This window comes from Mercenaria mercenaria, chromosome 5 (assembly GCF_021730395.1).
Source record: "Mercenaria mercenaria strain notata chromosome 5, MADL_Memer_1, whole genome shotgun sequence".
Lineage (NCBI taxonomy): Eukaryota > Metazoa > Mollusca > Bivalvia > Venerida > Veneridae > Mercenaria > Mercenaria mercenaria.
The window spans coordinates 53,106,425-53,125,025 of NC_069365.1; the positions used below are offsets into that span (position 1 = coordinate 53,106,425).

The 18,601-nt window shown below is 34.7% G+C and overlaps 2 protein-coding genes across 3 annotated transcripts in view; both read left to right on the forward strand.

Moving 5' to 3' along the window:
- Window positions 1-228: 228 nt before the first annotated feature.
- On the forward strand, window positions 229-10,773 carry LOC123559027 (uncharacterized). Its single transcript, XM_045350850.2, has 12 exons — window positions 229-540; window positions 1,366-1,491; window positions 2,272-2,366; window positions 2,981-3,070; window positions 4,181-4,231; window positions 4,563-4,649; window positions 5,185-5,295; window positions 6,194-6,394; window positions 7,401-7,599; window positions 8,617-8,712; window positions 9,222-9,317; window positions 10,067-10,773. The coding sequence occupies exons 1-12, from the start codon at window positions 412-414 to the stop codon at window positions 10,424-10,426; spliced, it is 1,641 nt and encodes a 546-aa protein (XP_045206785.2). The 5' UTR covers window positions 229-411; the 3' UTR covers window positions 10,427-10,773.
- Window positions 10,774-11,743: 970 nt separating this feature from the next.
- LOC123557226 (ectoine dioxygenase-like) overlaps window positions 11,744-18,601 on the forward strand; it is a 58,014-nt gene continuing 51,156 nt past the window's right edge. The window contains exons 1-3 of one of the 2 annotated variants that reach the window (XM_053543578.1): window positions 11,744-11,847; window positions 12,223-12,264; window positions 13,546-13,624. In XM_053543578.1, coding sequence (XP_053399553.1) covers window positions 12,255-12,264; window positions 13,546-13,624 — 89 coding nt within the window. In that variant the 5' untranslated portion in view covers window positions 11,744-11,847; window positions 12,223-12,254. Of the gene's footprint in view, window positions 11,848-12,108; window positions 12,265-13,545; window positions 13,625-18,601 lie in introns of those variants that run through there. The other variant, XM_053543576.1, reaches the window with a different exon arrangement.

Below are 18,601 nucleotides of genomic sequence, written 5' to 3' on the forward strand. Positions count from 1 at the left end.
TTTGTTATTTATATACGGCGAATGCTTTTATGTTAAAATAGAAAGGGGTAATATAGTTCCGTTATCAATAGATCAAAGTTTAAACAAAAGAATGAAGTTTTCAAGCTTTCAGACAATCGTTTGTATTCATTCAAATGAACTAACTATAAAATATTGAAACAATGGTCTTTACATATTGTTTTCAGTTATTCTATTGCTAGTTTAAGCCAGTTTATATGGCCCATTTAGTAAACTAAAAACAAGCGTGTATTACATGTTTATATTTACTATTAATATTAATAAATGATACATGTAAATGATTTTCTGGCATTACTCAGTCGATTTAAATCTTTAAACTTTATAAAATTGTGAGAAGATACCATGGCATATTAATACTGATATAAGATAATACATTGGCAATTTATTTTAAAAATGACGTTCAATGCAAGAAGATTGGAGATAGTATTAAAGGAGGTGAACGCAGATCTTGAACATGAAGGTGTACTTACGGAAAGGTTGACGCAAGATATATGGACTAAGTTGATGTCAAACTTGATGCAGGTAATTCTTTTACGTAACTATGTCAATAAGATGTCGAAATGTTTTATAGAATCAGTTTGAAATATGAAAGAATTATAATTGAGCCGCGCCATGGGAAAACCAGCATAGTGGGTTTGCGGCCAGCATGGATCCAGACCAACCTGCGCATCCGCGCAGTCTGGTCAGGATCCATGCTGTTCGCTAACGGTTTCTCTAATTGCAGTACTAGTAGGCTTTAAAAGCGAACAGCATGGATCCTGACCAGACTGCGCGGATGCGCAGGCTGGTCTGGATCCATGCTGGTCGCAAACCCACTATGTTGGTTTTTTCATGGCGCGGCTCATAGTTTTTAACATAATTACTGCGCATATGTAGAAACTGGCATCTTCACACGGGTGAAGTTGATTGAGGTTGAATTTTTCCACTATAGCTTAAAAGCTTATAATTGACTATACGGACAGAAAGAAAGATAATACTACATCGTGCTTAAATATTATTCTGACTTAGATATACAAAATTAAAAAGACAATTTGGGCACAATTATCGTTGTAAAACACTAATTAATATGTGAAAGCGAAATGAAAGTTTCCGTCTCCTCTAGGTTTTAATATAACATCTAGAAAAAAATTGTAAGCGAGTGTAACCATGAATTCCAAGGTCATCATTCCAAATAATGAAAGATTCCAATGTATTCTTATTACAAATTCATGCATGAGAACATCATGATTAATTACAAAAGTTCAGCGAGGTGTAACAAAGCTTGAAATGCACCTAGTGAAACATTTCAGGCTATTTTGTGTTTCAAAATAATGATATCTGCATACTTACATCTGAAGATAATTACAGGGCGAATATATGATGGCTGTTCCGATAAGACAAGAGCTGCAGATACATATAAGGAAGAAACGACCAGACAAAATCTACACGTTCAATCAAATTATACACAGGCTTGATGAAATCTTAGACAGATATGTAAGTAAATACAAATACGATAAACAAGATAATTGAGCCGTGCCATGAGAAAACCAACATAGTGGCTTTGCGACCAGCATAGATCCTGACCAGTTTGGTCAGGATCCATGCTGTTCGCTTTTAAAGCCTATTGTAATTAGAGAAACCGTTAACGAACAGCATTGATCCTGACCAGACTGCGCGGATGCACAGGCTGGTCTGGATCCATGCTGGCCGCAAAGCCACTATGTTGGTTTTCTCATTGCACGGCTCATTTTTGAGTTGATTATACATACTGACTTAGTGATAAAATCCATAAGATCATTGTTGAAAGTTTAACATAGAACGCAGCCAAATAGAATAAAAGCAGACCAGGTTTGAATGAATCTGTTCATAAGAGGCAATGACTGACTTGTGTAATACTCTTCACTGCCCAACCACCTGTTTTATATGAAACTGAATGGTTCCCATTACTCCAGTGGACCGAAAGGGAAAACGACATTAATTACAAGTAAGGGGAGACATTTTATGGCCAATTTGATTGCAAGTGCGTTTCCTAAAAACACACCAATGTATTTCATACTAGTGCCCAAATGGTAATTACTAATAAGCATCATATTTTATCAGGTATACGTTTCGCACATAAAAAAAAACTCTTCGCAAGAAGAATACGGAGCATTGATATTGTAGAAAGAAATATAATTAGCAGTGTTTACATCCATGTAAATATTGGTTCTGTCCTGTTATGTTGAATGAACACTATACTGCCTTAAATCAGTTGAATATTTAAGATAATTCCAGATCCCTCCACCTGATCTGACAGATAGGAAAAGGGAGAAGAAAGGAAAACAGAAACAAGTACAAATAAAAGAACCAGTAGAACATCTCCCTACTGTGTATGTATAAGTTACACATAACTATGGATACACTTACGGTATGACAGTTGGACAAAAGAAAGTGGTTTTGCTGTAGAGAAATTACAATTACCTAGCTTTCTGCTTTTCTTTTAATTAAAAGGTTACGAATCTCCACAATCAACGCGAAAGACAATATGTTTTACTTCTTATTAATTATAAAATTTCTAAATAATTTGCTAACGGTTTCTCTAATTGCAATAGGGGTTGAAAGCGAACAGTATGGATCCTGACCAGACTGCTGGATCCATGCTAGTCGCAAATGCACTATGTTAGTTTTCTCATGGGGCGGCTCATTATGTTTTATTTTCACATTTACTGTTTGGAGATTGCTTCGCTTGATTTATACCTTTATATGCTGTCCGCTAACGGTTTCTCTAATTGCAATAGGGTTTGAAAGCGGACAGCATGGATCCTGACCAGACTGCCCGGATGCGCAGACTGGTCTGGATCCATGCTGGTCGCAAATGCACTATGTTGGTTTTTTCTCATGGTACGGCTCATTAATTTTTCTTGTTTCACTTGAAGCTTCAGAATAACAATGAGATTTTTTATCCTGTTCAAACTATTTATCTAATTAATGTGCATTTTTGCAGTGAAAAGGCTCCAGAGGCAATGCATGTGGTGGGTCAGAAATCTCAATGGCTTCACACGTTTACCCGGAATATGAATGTACAGATAGAGAGGTAATGCATCTGACTGATCTTAGATGATACATGCAACATTATTTAACAAGTGAATATCCTTTGGAAGCATAGAATGCAACCGAGAAAAAATAATAGCAGGCTAGGTTGAACTGGGTCTATTCGTGAGAGTAATGGATAAGAAACACCTGCCATGACTCCTCTCCTAACATCGGTTTCAGAGGAGGTCTGTTATTCAGATACATTGTATATTAAATAGGATTCATGGTCCCAATAGGCCGGAATATAATATCAGTACCTAGTCCAAATTAAGGCCACCACATGGTTATAATTAATTAACCTGTAATTAGATGCTTTTTTTGAAACATAGAATGCAGCCAAGTAAAGATGTAGTTGACCCAGTTTGATTCAGTCTATTCATGAGAGGTTATGAAATGTGCTTAGTTCTCACTCCCACTAACACCAGCATAAGCGGAACACTACAATATATATATTGCATAGACTCCATGCTCCAAGTTGACCAGAAAATATGACAGCACTGAATTACATATTTTATAAAAGTCACCACGTATTCGGAACTATCCTTAATTTACATAAAACTTTTTATTACATACCCATATAAATTCTGTAAAAATATCGGCTTGCATTTCTCAACTAAATATGAAAAGGCAGAAAAAATCCGTATTGTACCTTCCGTATTGTACCTGCTGGACTACTTTCATTAATATGCATGACCTGACACAATTCTATAAACAGCGCACATAAAAACTTCACTTAGTTCCATTTTGATATCGATAAACATTGAAGATTTCGTTCAATAACAAAACAACAAGCAAAAAGGTAGAGCCATATAATAAAAGGGTCATTATAACAGTAGATCAATCTGGGGTTTTGTATCCGGCTGTCATGGATTTTGCAAGGTCGGATCACACTCGGCGCTTGCGCGCCTCGTGAGATCCGATCTGGCAAAATCCACTCGAGCCAAATACAGCATCCCAGATCGATCTACTGTTATAATAACCCTATTAAAGCATATGTATATCGAATATGTAACGAACATTTGGCACTTCTTTTGTTCTTTGTGTGTGTGTATTTCCAGGCCATTGTTGCGACATTTGCTTCGATTATGAAAAGCATATTTAATCATTTTAGACAAGACGAAAGAACAAAATCAAATAGAGAAATGGCAATCCAAACTTCGAAGTAAGTAACAACATTAGGTCCAAGGTGTACATGTATGTGTTTATCTTTCATATAATAGATTAGGTCATCTGGTATATTTCGCCATTTAAATGACAAAAAAGCATAATTGCGTTGTTAAGAATTAGTGATTCTTGGCTTTTCATTCTTTCGATAGTATATCTTCTCAATTTTTACGATTGTCTGCATTTAAATGTCTCTCTACCAGCGAATATTACCAACCAATTATTTATGCAAGTAAAATCTATGAAGAGGAAATAACCTTATTGCCTGTGCCCTAGTAATCTGCATCCATGTAGTTAAACAATATTAACATTTCTAATCATTCGTCTAGAACAGTCTTAAACGAAGCCACCACACAGATTAAAGGAGACACATTCATCGCCACATCTAGGAAAGATGAATCTGTCGAGGCAGATAAGTAAGTTACATCCAACATAATTATCTTATACTGAAAACTGTTTTTAGAATGTGGGTTGCCTATCTAAATTTTTATCTTTTGATTTGTTTCAATCTAGTGTGGGTGTTTTTGCCGTAGATGTCAGATTAAAATAATTGGAAATAGTCCCCAGAACAAGATATTTGATCGCTATTTAGCGTAAACGAAAACGCTCTCTATGTGAAGCTTCATAGGATAGGAAAAATAGACATGTGCGGTTATTTCAGAAGTTAGAACTCTTGAATAAATGCTTTGGCTCAAACATGGTTGCGTTTGTAGCAGTATCCGTGAATGTTGTCATCCATGAACTTAACTGCAAATGATTAAAATATCTTCAAGTTGTCTCCATTGATGAGAAAACGAAAAACGAAATACTTAAATGTCGCAGTGGTAATATGTATTTTTTTTTTGTTTTAATTCATGTAATATTCCCGTTACTCTCCTGTCCAAGGAAGAAAAATGTCTTTTAAATGATATTTTTTCATTCTCTCTTTTCCGATGCACCCTCAAAATTAAGAGAGGAGAAGTACGAAGAAGACGAGATTTCACGAGAACAGTATTTTACGATGCAAGCAAACGAAAGTGTTCTCAGGACAACAATTGACGACCAGCAGATGAAAATTAAGATGTAAGTGTTTATTCTGTAGTTCAATATCATAGATAGATAGTATACGTGCCTGCCGTTTAGTTGATTTAATGTTATGTACTGTGTCCATGCCTGTCATTTAATAGATTTACTGTTATATACTGTGTCTGTGTACACCGTTTAATTGATTTACTGTTATATACCGTGTCTGTGTCCATCGTTTAATTGATTTACTGTTATATACTATGTCTGTGTCCACCGTTTAATTGATTTACTGTTATATAGTTGTCTGTGTCCACCGTTTAATTGATTTACTGTTATAGACTATGTCCGTTCCTGCCATTTAATTGATTTAATATTATAGATTGTGTCCGTGCTGAACGTTTAATTGATTTAATTCCATGCCTGCCATTTAATTGATTTACTGTTATGTACTGTGTCAGTGTCTACCGTTTAATTGATTTTATGTTGTTAATGTTAAACAGAATGTGACCGTGTACGCCTTTTATATAATATAATGTTATAGACTGTGTCCGTGCTCAACGTTTAATTGATTTGATGCTATTTGGATCGTTTTTTTGCAGTAGGTTTAATTATGTAATTCTTGCGCAAGTAATTTTTGAATTAATTAAAACATTTGTAACTTAACATAATGAATTCTCCCGTTCAAATAAGTTATTTAACGAAGTTTACGTGTGCTTGCAAAGTAATAAGCAAAGTTATTTGTTTCCTCGTTTTACGTTGGCAACAGACGTCTTCTTTTTTTTTTAGAAATGAAAAAGCTATATCCAGAGTGAAACTATAACCGCCCCATCAGTAACGTGTATAGTTTGAGGTAATGAGTACTAGTAATTAAACTTGCATATAAATTTGAATAACAAATTGACTGTACCACTAACCTAATGCTCATTTATTCAACATCTTTAATTCTAATTTCTAGTTTGGAAGAATCTGTAACTCAGCTTGAACGAAAGAATATGACTTTAATGGGCGAAATACAATCTATCGGAACTGAAAAGGGTGAGAAGATCGACGTGTATAATAAGGCGGAGAGGGAAATAAAGTTTCTCAGAAATGAGTTGAAGATAAAGGAGAGAACATTGCAACTGAGTTTGATTGAGAGAAACGAGCTTCTTGATAGGTATACAAGCACGACCACACTTGCTTCATAATGTTTTAATGTCATAGTGATTAAAGAAAAGAAAAAAGAATTTCCAGAACTAACCAAAGTTGAAAGTTACTTTTCAAAGTTATTTCGTATCCTTGTTCGTCCATCGCAGATGCGAAGATGACCGTGACTTCTTCTAGGTGGTTGATTGGATTCTGTGTGTCCGGCGATAACTGATGAGGCCAATCCGGGCACGAAAGTACCTCCCGCACGTCTCATATCTGTGGTCTGTACGTTCGGTTTCAGCTATGGATGAGCTCACTGCCCTCTCTTTGCGAATAGCACGCTTCCTCCTACACTCCTCCATGCGTAACGTTTCTGAGAGTGAGGCCCCTTTAGTAATGTGTGCTCGCCAAGCTGAACGATCTTGCGCAAGACTCTCCAAGGAGTCTGTACACATGCCAAGTGCCTTCAGTGAGGCTTTCACGGTATCTTTGAATCGCTTTCGTTGGCCCCCTGTCGATCTTGCTCCGTTAAGCAGCTCTCCATATAATACCTACTTCGGGATCCTATCATCTGGCATTCGACATATGTGGCCTGTCCATCTAACTTGCGAGCGTTGTAGCATGACGTAAATAGACGTGAGTTTGGCTCGGGCAAGGACATCGGTGTCTGGTATTTTGTCTTGCCACTTAATCTTGAGCAGCTGGCGTAGAGAGGTCATATGGAAGTGATTGGGCTTCTTGGCATGTCTGGCGTAGATAGTCCATGTTTCGCAAGCATACAGGAGTGTTGTTAGTACGACTGCCCTGTAGACACTTATCTTTGTATGAAGTAGGATGCCTCTGCGTTCCCAGACTGTAGCGCGGATTTCGTATATTGTTAGTGCAAGAATAGAATATTTTCAAATCTCCTGCCCAAATGTTAAAGCTATTTCCAATCTTATTGATTACTATTTACTGCGAGAACACAGTTAATGTTTAAAAGAACATGTGTTTTATATCATTATGAATCTCTAAGTGTATATATATATATTAAGGTTAAGCGCTGTAACGTCCACAAAAATGGCAAATGGAAACTCTAACACGACAGAACTTGGTGAGGTACTGCGTCCAACCCAAATTGCTGACAAATACTCAAAACTGTTTGACAGTGAATGGACAGACGCGTTCCATCTTCTAACACTGGAAATGAAAGAAGAAAAAACTGTTATACAATGGTTGCTCGAGATTCTACAGGTAAGCAGTTTTGCAATATCTCGCAGTTTTGCAATATCTCGCAGTTTGCACTACCTCGCAGTTTTGCAACACCTCGCAGTTTTGCAATACAGTTTGCAATACCTCGCAGTTTTGCAACAGCTCGCAGTTTTGCAATACAGTTTGCAATACCTCGTAGTTTTGCAATACCTCGTAGTTTTGCAGTATCTCGTAGAATGAGTTAAAGATAAGCTTACTGGAGATAATAATTTCGACATGAGCTTCTACTTTTTGATCACGTCAAAATATTGCAAGATACTTTTGAAGGAATAAATGGACTGAACATGCGCGTATGTGTGTAGGATATTTGTGTCGGGATTTCATTTTTTTTTTCATTGTTAATTGTAAGAGATACTCTGTACTACAGACTATAAGTATATGATAATTTTTATATTTGTTATCGAAAGTGTACTCGAATATCTTTGTACTAGCAAACCTGTGTTACATGGATACAACATTGAATGTGTAAAATTTAGCCTGCAATATTTCTAAAATGGACTGGTCCATCATTCAATTTAGGCAGTACCATTTAATATTCGAAGGGGTGTTCACCGAAAATTTACTGACTGAATAGCGAACAGTGCAGACCATGATCAGACTGCACGGATGCACTGGTCGCAAAGGCAGAATCACTTGCCGCCAGCAAGCTAAGGGTTAAAAGAAAATGCTCGCTAAGTTCATCTTTCTTTCAAGCTTTGACAAAATAATGATGTAACTGTAAATGATTCCTTTATGGGTTAAAAAAATGTCTACATAATGCAATACATTTATTTGTTTCTTATGACATTTTAGCAATGGGCTGTACCTCTAAAATTAGTGAAATTTGTTTTCGATTTATTTTATTAAAATCACTAAAATCACAGCTCCAGGCAAACGTACACAAAATGTATGATCAGCAGTATAAATCTCAAGCAAACAATTAAGAGACGACATTTACATGTTCGCTTGACATTTTTTTCTTTTTAAAAGTCTAGATAATTGTGTAGTGTTTCTTTTCAGGATTCATACTGGTTTTGTGTCAACACAAACGAGTCACATACGAAACTGCTTATTGACAGTTTGCTTCATCCTTTCAGACGGACGTCTGAAACAAAGGTAAGAACCATGTTTACAAAAATTTATTCATGGTATTTTAACTCATTAAAATTATATGTTTCACCATTCAGACGGACATCTGAAACAAAGATAAAAACATCAAATTTATAAAAATTTACTCATGGTTTCCTTATTCATCAAAACTTTCAATAAAGTATATTTATGAATGATTTTCGTATATGACCATTGGAAAAAAAAGATCCTCAAATAGAGGAATATAATTTTAACTTGAAGAAAATCATATTTTTGTATTGAAATGTATATATATATTTGTGCAGTGCAATTTGCTGGCAATGAAATTATACATTATGTTTACCTTTTACTTGTGTCAGAGAAGTTTATGATTAATATTCATTTTGTATCATAAATTATGCACCATTTTGTATACAAAAAGGTTAATTATTTGTACATATTATATGTATGGTCAAATATCATACAGATCGAATTATATAATATAGGATATCCATTACAAAATTTGATCTTAAAGAAAAGCTCTTTTTGCAAAACAGGCTGCTGACCCGCATTGGCTAGATGATTGTTCGAGGAATCTTCTCACTAATTTGAAGAGATCGGCCGCAAAGGATGTCGTGCCGCAGGTGCAAGTGGTATGTTATTGTTTAAATCCGGTGAAAATCCTTAATAACAGTTCGTGAATTTCATTTCAATCTATTTGCAATAACATCTTGGGTAATTTATGAGCAGTTAGCTATTATGCGAAACAATTTAATTGGCTGGGTTGCGCGATATCATTGATTCAAAAAAACACAACATAATATTATATCATAATTATAATAATTTTTAATGCTTGATAACTGAGTATCATACGGGTTTGTGCTTGTCATTTGCATCTAAAATATGTATTGTTTTTACGACTTGATAAACACTTTGTTACTTTTTAAACACTTGACGGTTGTTACTGAAAACAACAATAGAAATATTTAGATAGATGACCCGTAATGCCGGTCAACCGGCAATTTCAGTTCGATAACTCAATCTCCGTATGCGTTTTCGGCAAACTTCGGAATTACAGTCGGAAAAAGCCGAAATCACATATGGAAAATACTTAAAGGAATGACACTTTTCGATCGTCATTCATTGCGGGGCTCACGTCTTTAATATTTAGCCTGCTGTCGGCAAGTGATTATGCGACCAGTGCAGACCAAGATCAGCCTGCACTCATGGTCTGCACTGCTGGCTATTCAGTCAGTAAATTTTCAGTGAACACCCCTTCGAATAATAAGTGGTATTGCCCATTTTAGAAATTTAGCGGGAAAAGGTTAAGTCTAAATATTTCTGATGTTCAATATTCATGAATTACATCTAGCGGTTTTCAAATATTCACATATATTTTCAGCAATTTTTCCAAACTATGCAAAAAACAAAGAAGATATACTACGAGGACAAAACTGCAAAGAAACTGATGTCATACATAGACAAATGTGTAGAGTTATCCTGGTTTATGGTGAATCAAGATCCGCCTGTGTTTCTTGATGATAAACCTCCAAAAGCAGGTGACGAGTTGGACAGAGATATTTATAGATTTTACACAAAATCTGGTTCAAAAGTAGACTTTTTGGTGTGGCCAGCATTGTACCTTGCCAAAGGAGGATATTTATTACTGCAAGGTGTTGCCCAACCCAAACAAGAGGGCATTGCCTTGAGAATTGCTTCATCAAAGTCAGTTAGATCATATAACCATTTAAACTACGCGTAAAACGAGAAAAATATGTATTATCATAAATTATTGTTAAATAAAAAATGTATATGTTGATAGCAAGCATGGCGAAATCTACACCAGTAATAAAGTTTTGTGATGTCATTTCTATTGCGAATTGTGCCTTTCACGGATATGTAAATGACTTTTAGTGAAATAATGTATGGCTTAGACAGTATATTGGATTCTTGAAGATTAGAAACTGCAATAAAAGTTGAATTATTTAAACTAAGTACATGTAAAAAGGTAATGTACAAATAATATGACAAAGGGTCTGTCAGACTCCCTTACAAAGGGTCTGTCAGACTCCCTTTTGCTTCGAAGATAAAATCTATGTGCTTGATAAAGACTACTGTTTGTGAATTTTATTTATGACATCTGTCTATTACCAATCCTACCTTCTTTCAAATAAGTTTGAACGGTTATGTCTTGTCTTTCCTTTAAGGTCTGTCTATACGCATTCAAAAATACCAAAAATATAGGGTGGCCATAATGCAAGGACACCATGGCCACGTGACTGGGTCACGTGATAAATACACAAATTATCGCATTAGTAGCTACGTCTTGATTTAAAAGTAAATGATACTTAAAGTGGAATTACGGGCATTTTTCAAGTAAAAATCCAACTGAAATAGATGTGTGTGTAAAAAAGGTGGAGGAAATTATAGCTTTTTACCCAATATACCTAACCCTTCCTGTTACCAGTACGAAAAAATAACTTTCCAAATATGACTTTTCTTATTTTGACTGGGGCAGTCTTTTTGAGAAAAGTCAAACTGCACGCAGGAGTTGCTTCCCTTCAACTTCAGAAATCTCTACTTATAGGTAAGGGAGATCACTGCGTAGAAGATTGAAGAAAAGACTATTATTCTATTAGTCCGATTTCTTTATTTATAAAGCACCAACTTCAAATGCTTATGCGGCATCATCGTTAATTTAACACATTTAAATGCACAGCAACCGAAAATTGCTTCTATAGAACATTCACCAAAAACACACTGTGTGCAATAAGATGCGCATAATGCCACTTTAAACGATTTTCACTCTATAACTTAAATCCAGTACTTAAATTCTATCGTATATCATTTTCATAAAGAGCAAAAATGCACCCAATATAAATAGCCTTTTAATTGTGAACTTTGCTCCGGACTGCTCGACACTAACAGCTGAAAAGTGTTTACTGCCTCCTTTGTGTGTGTCTTTTGTATGCAGGGGGAGGGGTGCACGATTCATGACTATAATTCATGACTATAACATGAAGTAATGAAAAACATAAAGATTGTTCATCCGTTCTGTATGTATGAGCATGAACACATATGGGCAGACGATATCAAGTTTATCTTCTTCTGTACAACTGTCTGACCTTGAAAGCGATAAACAAATTTCGACTGTGTGAAATTATATAGGCTAAAGATTTTTAGGTAAGCAGACATTACTAGTTATACAATAAATCTTTGGGTCTGTAATGTTGATAGAATCTTTGTTTATTTGTTTTATATTTGATAAATGATATTACAGTATATTTTAATTTAACACAACTCTAGACCTCATAAGCAAATTTCAGTATATTTTGTTTAACACATTTAGTTGTTTCTAGAGCTCGTGAGTAAATTTTAGAATATTTTAGTTTAACACAGCTTTAAACCACATGAGTAAACTTCAAAATACAAAATGTGTGGGTTTGTAGATATGTATACTGTAAATGTTCAAAAAAATATATAAGCAAAAACAGCAATATTGAAAATGTTTTCTTTTTCTTTTCATTATTAGATTATTTCCCTTTGTTCATTTGACAGGTACCTGTGTATGACCAACAATTGACACCAATATGGTTGAAAGTAAGTGTTTCATGATACACTACATATCATGTATTCTTTCTGTTTATATTTGTTAATTCATTTCGAATCCATATCAAAAGTATTTCAATTAAAATGAACATTTGGGCGTTTTTATGTAGAACTTTTTGAGTCGATGAAACTCTACACGTTTGTCTATGTATGAATCAAAAACAAGTATTTTCAGTCTACACACAAACGTCTTGAAGATCGTGCGTATTATAACTTTATATCACGAATTCTAACACATTTCTTATCAGGCTTAAGGTTTTTTGGTGACCGAATGGTTAAGATTGCAGACTTCGAATTACTTGCCCCTTACCTCTGTGGGTTCGTAACCGTGCTTGTATTGCAGAATTCTTTAATGTGAGGAAGCCATCTCACTTGTTGTAGAATTCTTTAAGCTATCCAGCTTGCTTACGGAAGGTCTGAGGGTTCTACCCAGGTGCCTGTCCATGATGAAATAATGCCCGGGGAAGCAGGTGGGGGGGGGGGGGGAAGCAACTAACGTCTTCCTCTGTCACACTATTTTAATGGAATCGATCATTTCTTCCATGCAAATCATATTAAATATACTCTTTTTCCAATATGTTTTGAATTACTTTTTCGTCACTTACAAATTTTACACACATTTTAAAGATCAGATGTAATCAAGTATTCAAAATTACAGCAAAACTGAATTATGCAATCATATAACTTTATTTATCTTAATACGTCAACCAGTTTTGAAAAGGTCGCAATGTATACTGCATTCATTTAAGTAACTAACGCTTCTGTTTAGTTCATCGAGTATTAATTGCACGATTTTACTTTTACTTCGAAATACTTTCTAGATAAAAAAGATAATCACCGAAAGTGTATGTGAGTATCATAAATGAGCGGAAATTTTATAAACAATGGTGTTATTGTACTCTTTATGTTAAAATAAAATTTACTTGTATATAAGTTTTAAAACACTTTACTTATTTTGTTTTTTGTTTTTTTTTTATAAATGGGATGTGGTAGTTAAACGAATAAAATATCAAATCAATTTTCTTTATGATATTAACAAAATAAATTGTCTAAACGTATGCTTGTGCTACATTTAGTATTGAAGATATTGGCAGACAATTAGATGTTGAATTCTCGCTTGCTTTCACCAAAAGTAACCTTAAATTGGAACCGAATGCCAAATATATCGTTTAAGTCTATGTATGAATGTAACTGGGCTGTCTGTGATGTCCAATGATATCCCATTGTAAAGATTTGTTCAGATATTGAAGAAAGCAGTGTTTGTATTTTCAGTGTTAAAGTTTGATGGTGAATTTAAAATTACCGATGAGATTCAGAAACGTTTCGATGAAGACGGCTTTATAGTTGTCAAGTAAGTGTTTTCCGTTCTGTTTTATCCAATGGCATGTAAACGTAAAACATACATTGACGATATTGCATTGCATTTAAACACATAACAATGTACTTCACATGTACATAGGTAACAAACGTATGACTGCACTGATAACTACATGTGTAACCTTAGTTATACAAACTTGACCACTTCACCTGATATAATGATGTTTAAAGTATTATAGATAAAATGTACGAGTTTCTGGGAATTCAATGACCGATATCACTGGTCACATGATCAACTGACGGTATAATCAAAAAGATATACGGCACCCTGATATCGGGTCGAAAATACTGCAAGTGACAGGATAAATATCGAACTATACAGGCGGTATTTACGCCGTTGTTTGTGTTGTTTTGATTTATGCTACCCTTGAAAAAGGTTTTTTTAAAAAGCCGAAAGCGCTCGGGTTTATAATTAAACTTTTGACACTGTTTGAACATATATATTTTCTCATACTCTATAATTTTATCTTTATGTTCTTGTATCCTTCTGGGATCCAGTGTGTTTGAAAGGCATTTCGTTGATGTTTTTTTCTTTAATATCTCTCTTATATATATATATATATATATATTAATATATATATATATATATATATTATATATATATATATATATATATTATACATTTGATCTATTTCATGTGAAAGACGTGTTACACTTAATTTACTCACAATGAATTAATTATTAGGCACTGTCACACAATAACTCACTAGACATCTACAGTACGCATTCCTAAGTTATACCGCGGGACTGTTACTTCCCGTATTTTGACGTTGTTAGCATATTTTACACGTCGGCGACATCGACCTTCAGTCGTGATTTGCGCCGTACATGTGCAATGAAATAGTGCTTACATAAAACGTATTAGAATAGATAATATGATATATTGTAGCAGAACCATGTCTCACATATATCCCAACAATACGAATTCGTTACACGCTGCGTGTATAATTCACTCGGGCTACACTCTCATGAAATTCTTCCGCAGGTGTATATACTTTGCGTATTGTTTCGACATATCGATAAAATATCATTTCTAAAATAAAACAAACAAAAAAAACCAGCTATTTATATGGTTCAATGCATGCCCAAACCGTTGCGAATTACAGTAGTAACATGGATTCTGTTAATGATATAGTTAGTGTTCGTTGTTGCGACATGTGTAGTAATAGAAGAAATAATATTTTTTAAACTGCAGTAATAACAGGGAAAAATGCTGTTAATACTCCAGTGCAAACTTCACTCTGGTCCGTAGCTATTACTTGAATCCAGCTTCAAATTTTTTTGTAGATGTCACATTACTACTAAAAGCTTGATATTTTTCAGCTTTGTTGTTGTTCCTATTGACATTTCGTTCATTAGCAATGTTTAAACTGCTGTAACTGCTGCAACTGCTAATTACCAACTTCCTACCGGTTAGGACAAGCTAAACGGAAATACCTATGATTTATCGCTAAGCGAAAAAAAAAGACCTGGACATTGATGATTGTAATCTTCCAAATATAAAGGAATTTTGCTTTATGAAAAAACAAACTCTTATAAGGCCTAATTCACAAAACAGTCCATAGACAGACTGGAACTATTAACAGAACGTTTGAATATACGAGGGATGCCGTTACTAAAGTGGAAATCAAAGATTGAAAGCTTCGTACGAATATTACAATATAAGTTTACACTTATATATCGAAATCTACATTGACAGTTGTCGTTCTAGTTTGTTGGATTAACATGACGATGCTCACTAGGGCAAACATGCAGAACATTAAAATGCAAGATGGACACCGTCAGCAAAACATACAGGAAAATCTAAATTTAAAACCATGGGGTCAAAGTATCGTAAATTTGAAAATTACGCAACAGGCGTTGACACCATTGTTGATGGGGGAAAATCATAAAATAAATCCAAATTGAATAATGTCACATAATGTAATCACATACACTTTTCACTTGATCTTATGGCAATTTCAAGTAATTGTTTAGATAAAATCTACTAAAATATTCGTTCAGGTGACCAAATTGTGAATTGGCTCATATTGCACAATCATTAAGACTTGCAAGTAATTGATCTGTAACGTATACTAGTAATAAGATAGCATAAGCTTTAGATGTTACGAAAACAATGGCGTTAAGACAAGTGCCTCATAACGATAACGTGCGCTTAATCGAGAATGATGGGTGACCGTTTTCTTCTGGTGGCATTGCAATACCCGAGAAAATATTTTACATCCGTCCGCCTTTAAGGAGCTAGGGAAATCGATTCAAGCATTTATTTATTTTACACAGTATTTACTCATTCGTAGAAATCCTAAGCTCTATTCACATTAAATTCACAAAATGAATACAATACAATACCTATCTCTTCTATTCAGAAAGGGCCAAAATTTGCATTATTTAATATGATATAGCCCACGAATGCAAATGTGCATTTTGATATAAATGGTGTTGTTGGAAAGAGCAAAGATCAGGCTAGACGGGGACACCTTTGATTTGTCGCTAAGCGAAAAAAGAAAGACCAGGACAGACTTATGAGTATAAACGCCTCATAATCATGGACCGTGTATTGATGATTGTAATCTTCCAAATATGGAGGAATTTTGCTTTATGAAAAACAACTCTTATAAGGCCTAATTCACAAGACAGTTCAGAGACCGACTGAACTATTAACAGACGTTTGAGTATACGAGGGATACCGTTACTAAAGTGGAAGTCAAAAGGCTATATTCATAGATCTTTCTCCAACTCCACTCATTGAGTGCACTCAATTAAATTTCTAAAATATCAAAATGCAAGTTAAGATGATAAATTTACAATCTTTAATTCATTTGGAGGTATGATAACAGTGTCGTGCGAAAATACATATTCGAGAAAGTTTTTCAAAGTTTAGTGGGGGAGGGGGTGGGGGAATGTTCTTTTTAATACATGTACATTTTGTTGAGGACGACAAAAACGCAACAAAAAATAACAGACAGTTAATTGATGCAAACTATTTAAAAATGGATATAGGCGAATTAAATATAGATCTAATAAACACCGCCTTACGGGCTCATCAGTCGCTCACGGCCTAGTAACAAGTATTTAAATTGAAAAAAAATTCAAACTGAAAATTATAAGCATTCCCTCCAATCTCCAATTTAATGTGTCATTAAGAATCCCTTATTAATCAAATCTCATTTTTAATTGGCATCGAGCATATTTATTTTATAAATGTTATATTTGTAATAATTGAAATTTACACGGACTGACTTTCGGAAAACACCAACATACAATTAAAGGCACGTGTATCATTCAGTTGTCATAAAAAATTAAATTCAGCGAAAAATAAACTCGTGTATTTTTAAGGAAAAATTTTCTTTCTCTAATATCATAGCCATTTTTTTCATGAAGGTAAAATGAAAATTGTTAGAGTTTTACGATTTTATCCGAATTCATAAAAAATATTCAATTTTTATTACTTATACTTTATACAAATACTTATAGACACATCTTTTATGCCATAGTGAACATCATTTGTCTAATTTCATGTACAGTGACGTTTCCACTATTATATATTTCTGCCAGCCATATAACCAAGTCTACAAGAAGATCTTTTGCAAGCACAGAACAAACACACAAGCAATATAATAGCAGACACGGTTCAACTGAGTCTGTTCATGAGAGGCAAAACCATGTGAAACACATCTCAATCCCCATAGCAACGACTCAAGCAGAACTGTTTTTACGACATGCCATTGAAAAAAAATCAATGACCCAAAAGGACATGAAATGATAACAACATAGAGTCCAAAACAAAGTCATTTATGGACATATTACAGTGACAGGCATTCAAAAATTCCTTGTCTATAACCTCATCTCGCTCAAGGAAGTTCGGTGGTTCTGCCAACTGCCTGTCCGTGATGAAAATTCACATAGGGCATCTGAGGTCTTCTTTCCACCATCAAATCTGGATGGTCTCCACATGACCTATGATTGTGTCGGTGTGACGTTAAACCAAAACATATCACTCATCATTGTAAGACTGAATGAATTTAAATGCGTGACTACTTCGAAATTAATTATAGCTTTACATGTTTAATGTTATTCCTGCTAAATTTCAAACATGGACTGGTCCATCATTCAATTTTGGGCAATACTATTTATTATTCAAAGGGATGTTCAATGAAAATTTGCTGACTGAATAGCGAACAGTGCAGACCGTGATCAGCCTGCATTGATGTGCAGGCTTATCTTGTCTTTTCTGGTCGCAAAGGCAAAATTAATTGCCGCCAGCAGGCTAAAGGTTAACACAGACTATGCCTCTAAACAATTATCATCTTAGTAAGTCAATAGTGAGTAGTAGATTTATCTTGCATACAAAAGATGTAAAGTAGCACGAAATGATTTTAAAATACATTATGAAAATATTAAATATGACCAATACTTATCAAATAATCTTATAATGGCTCGAGCTTCTAAGAAATCTTCACTGTTTGAAGATGCGGATTAAAATATCTGGCTAGAAGGTAACTGTTTATACGGTAACGAGACTCTGCCCGAGAGCCAGATATTTCCATATGCACATTCCACCAGTGATAGGTTATTTTTCTTGCATACTGTACTCTTCAAAAAATAAAAGTAAAATAAAGCGAATACATTCTTTAAGCTCTGTTTTATTATAGTAACATATGAATATACGCATTCATTCATAAATTACATCACGTGAGTCGTCTTACACCCCGGGATGTACGACGTTTTTTCTGTATACCAGACAGGATTTTCCTGTGCTTTGTCGGTACTAGAAAAACTCGTCTTACAACCCCGGATGTACGACGTTTTTTCTTGTATACCAGACAGGATTTCCCTGTGCTTTTGTCGGTACTAGAAAAACTCGTCTTACACCCCGGGATGTACGACGTTTTTTTCTTGTATACCAGACAGGATTTTCCTGTGCTTTGTCGGTGCTAGAAAAACACGTTTT

Excerpts from the sequence above, each read along its gene's own strand:
- LOC123559027 (XM_045350850.2), top strand. The coding sequence starts at position 412 with ATGACGTTCAATGCAAGAAGATTGGAGATAGTATTAAAGGAGGTGAAC. Across the intron at positions 1,492-2,271 it reads ATGAAATCTTAGACAGATAT|ATCCCTCCACCTGATCTGAC; the intron begins GTAAGTAAATAC and ends AGATAATTCCAG. Across the intron at positions 3,071-4,180 it reads ATGAATGTACAGATAGAGAG|ACAAGACGAAAGAACAAAAT; the intron begins GTAATGCATCTG and ends TAATCATTTTAG.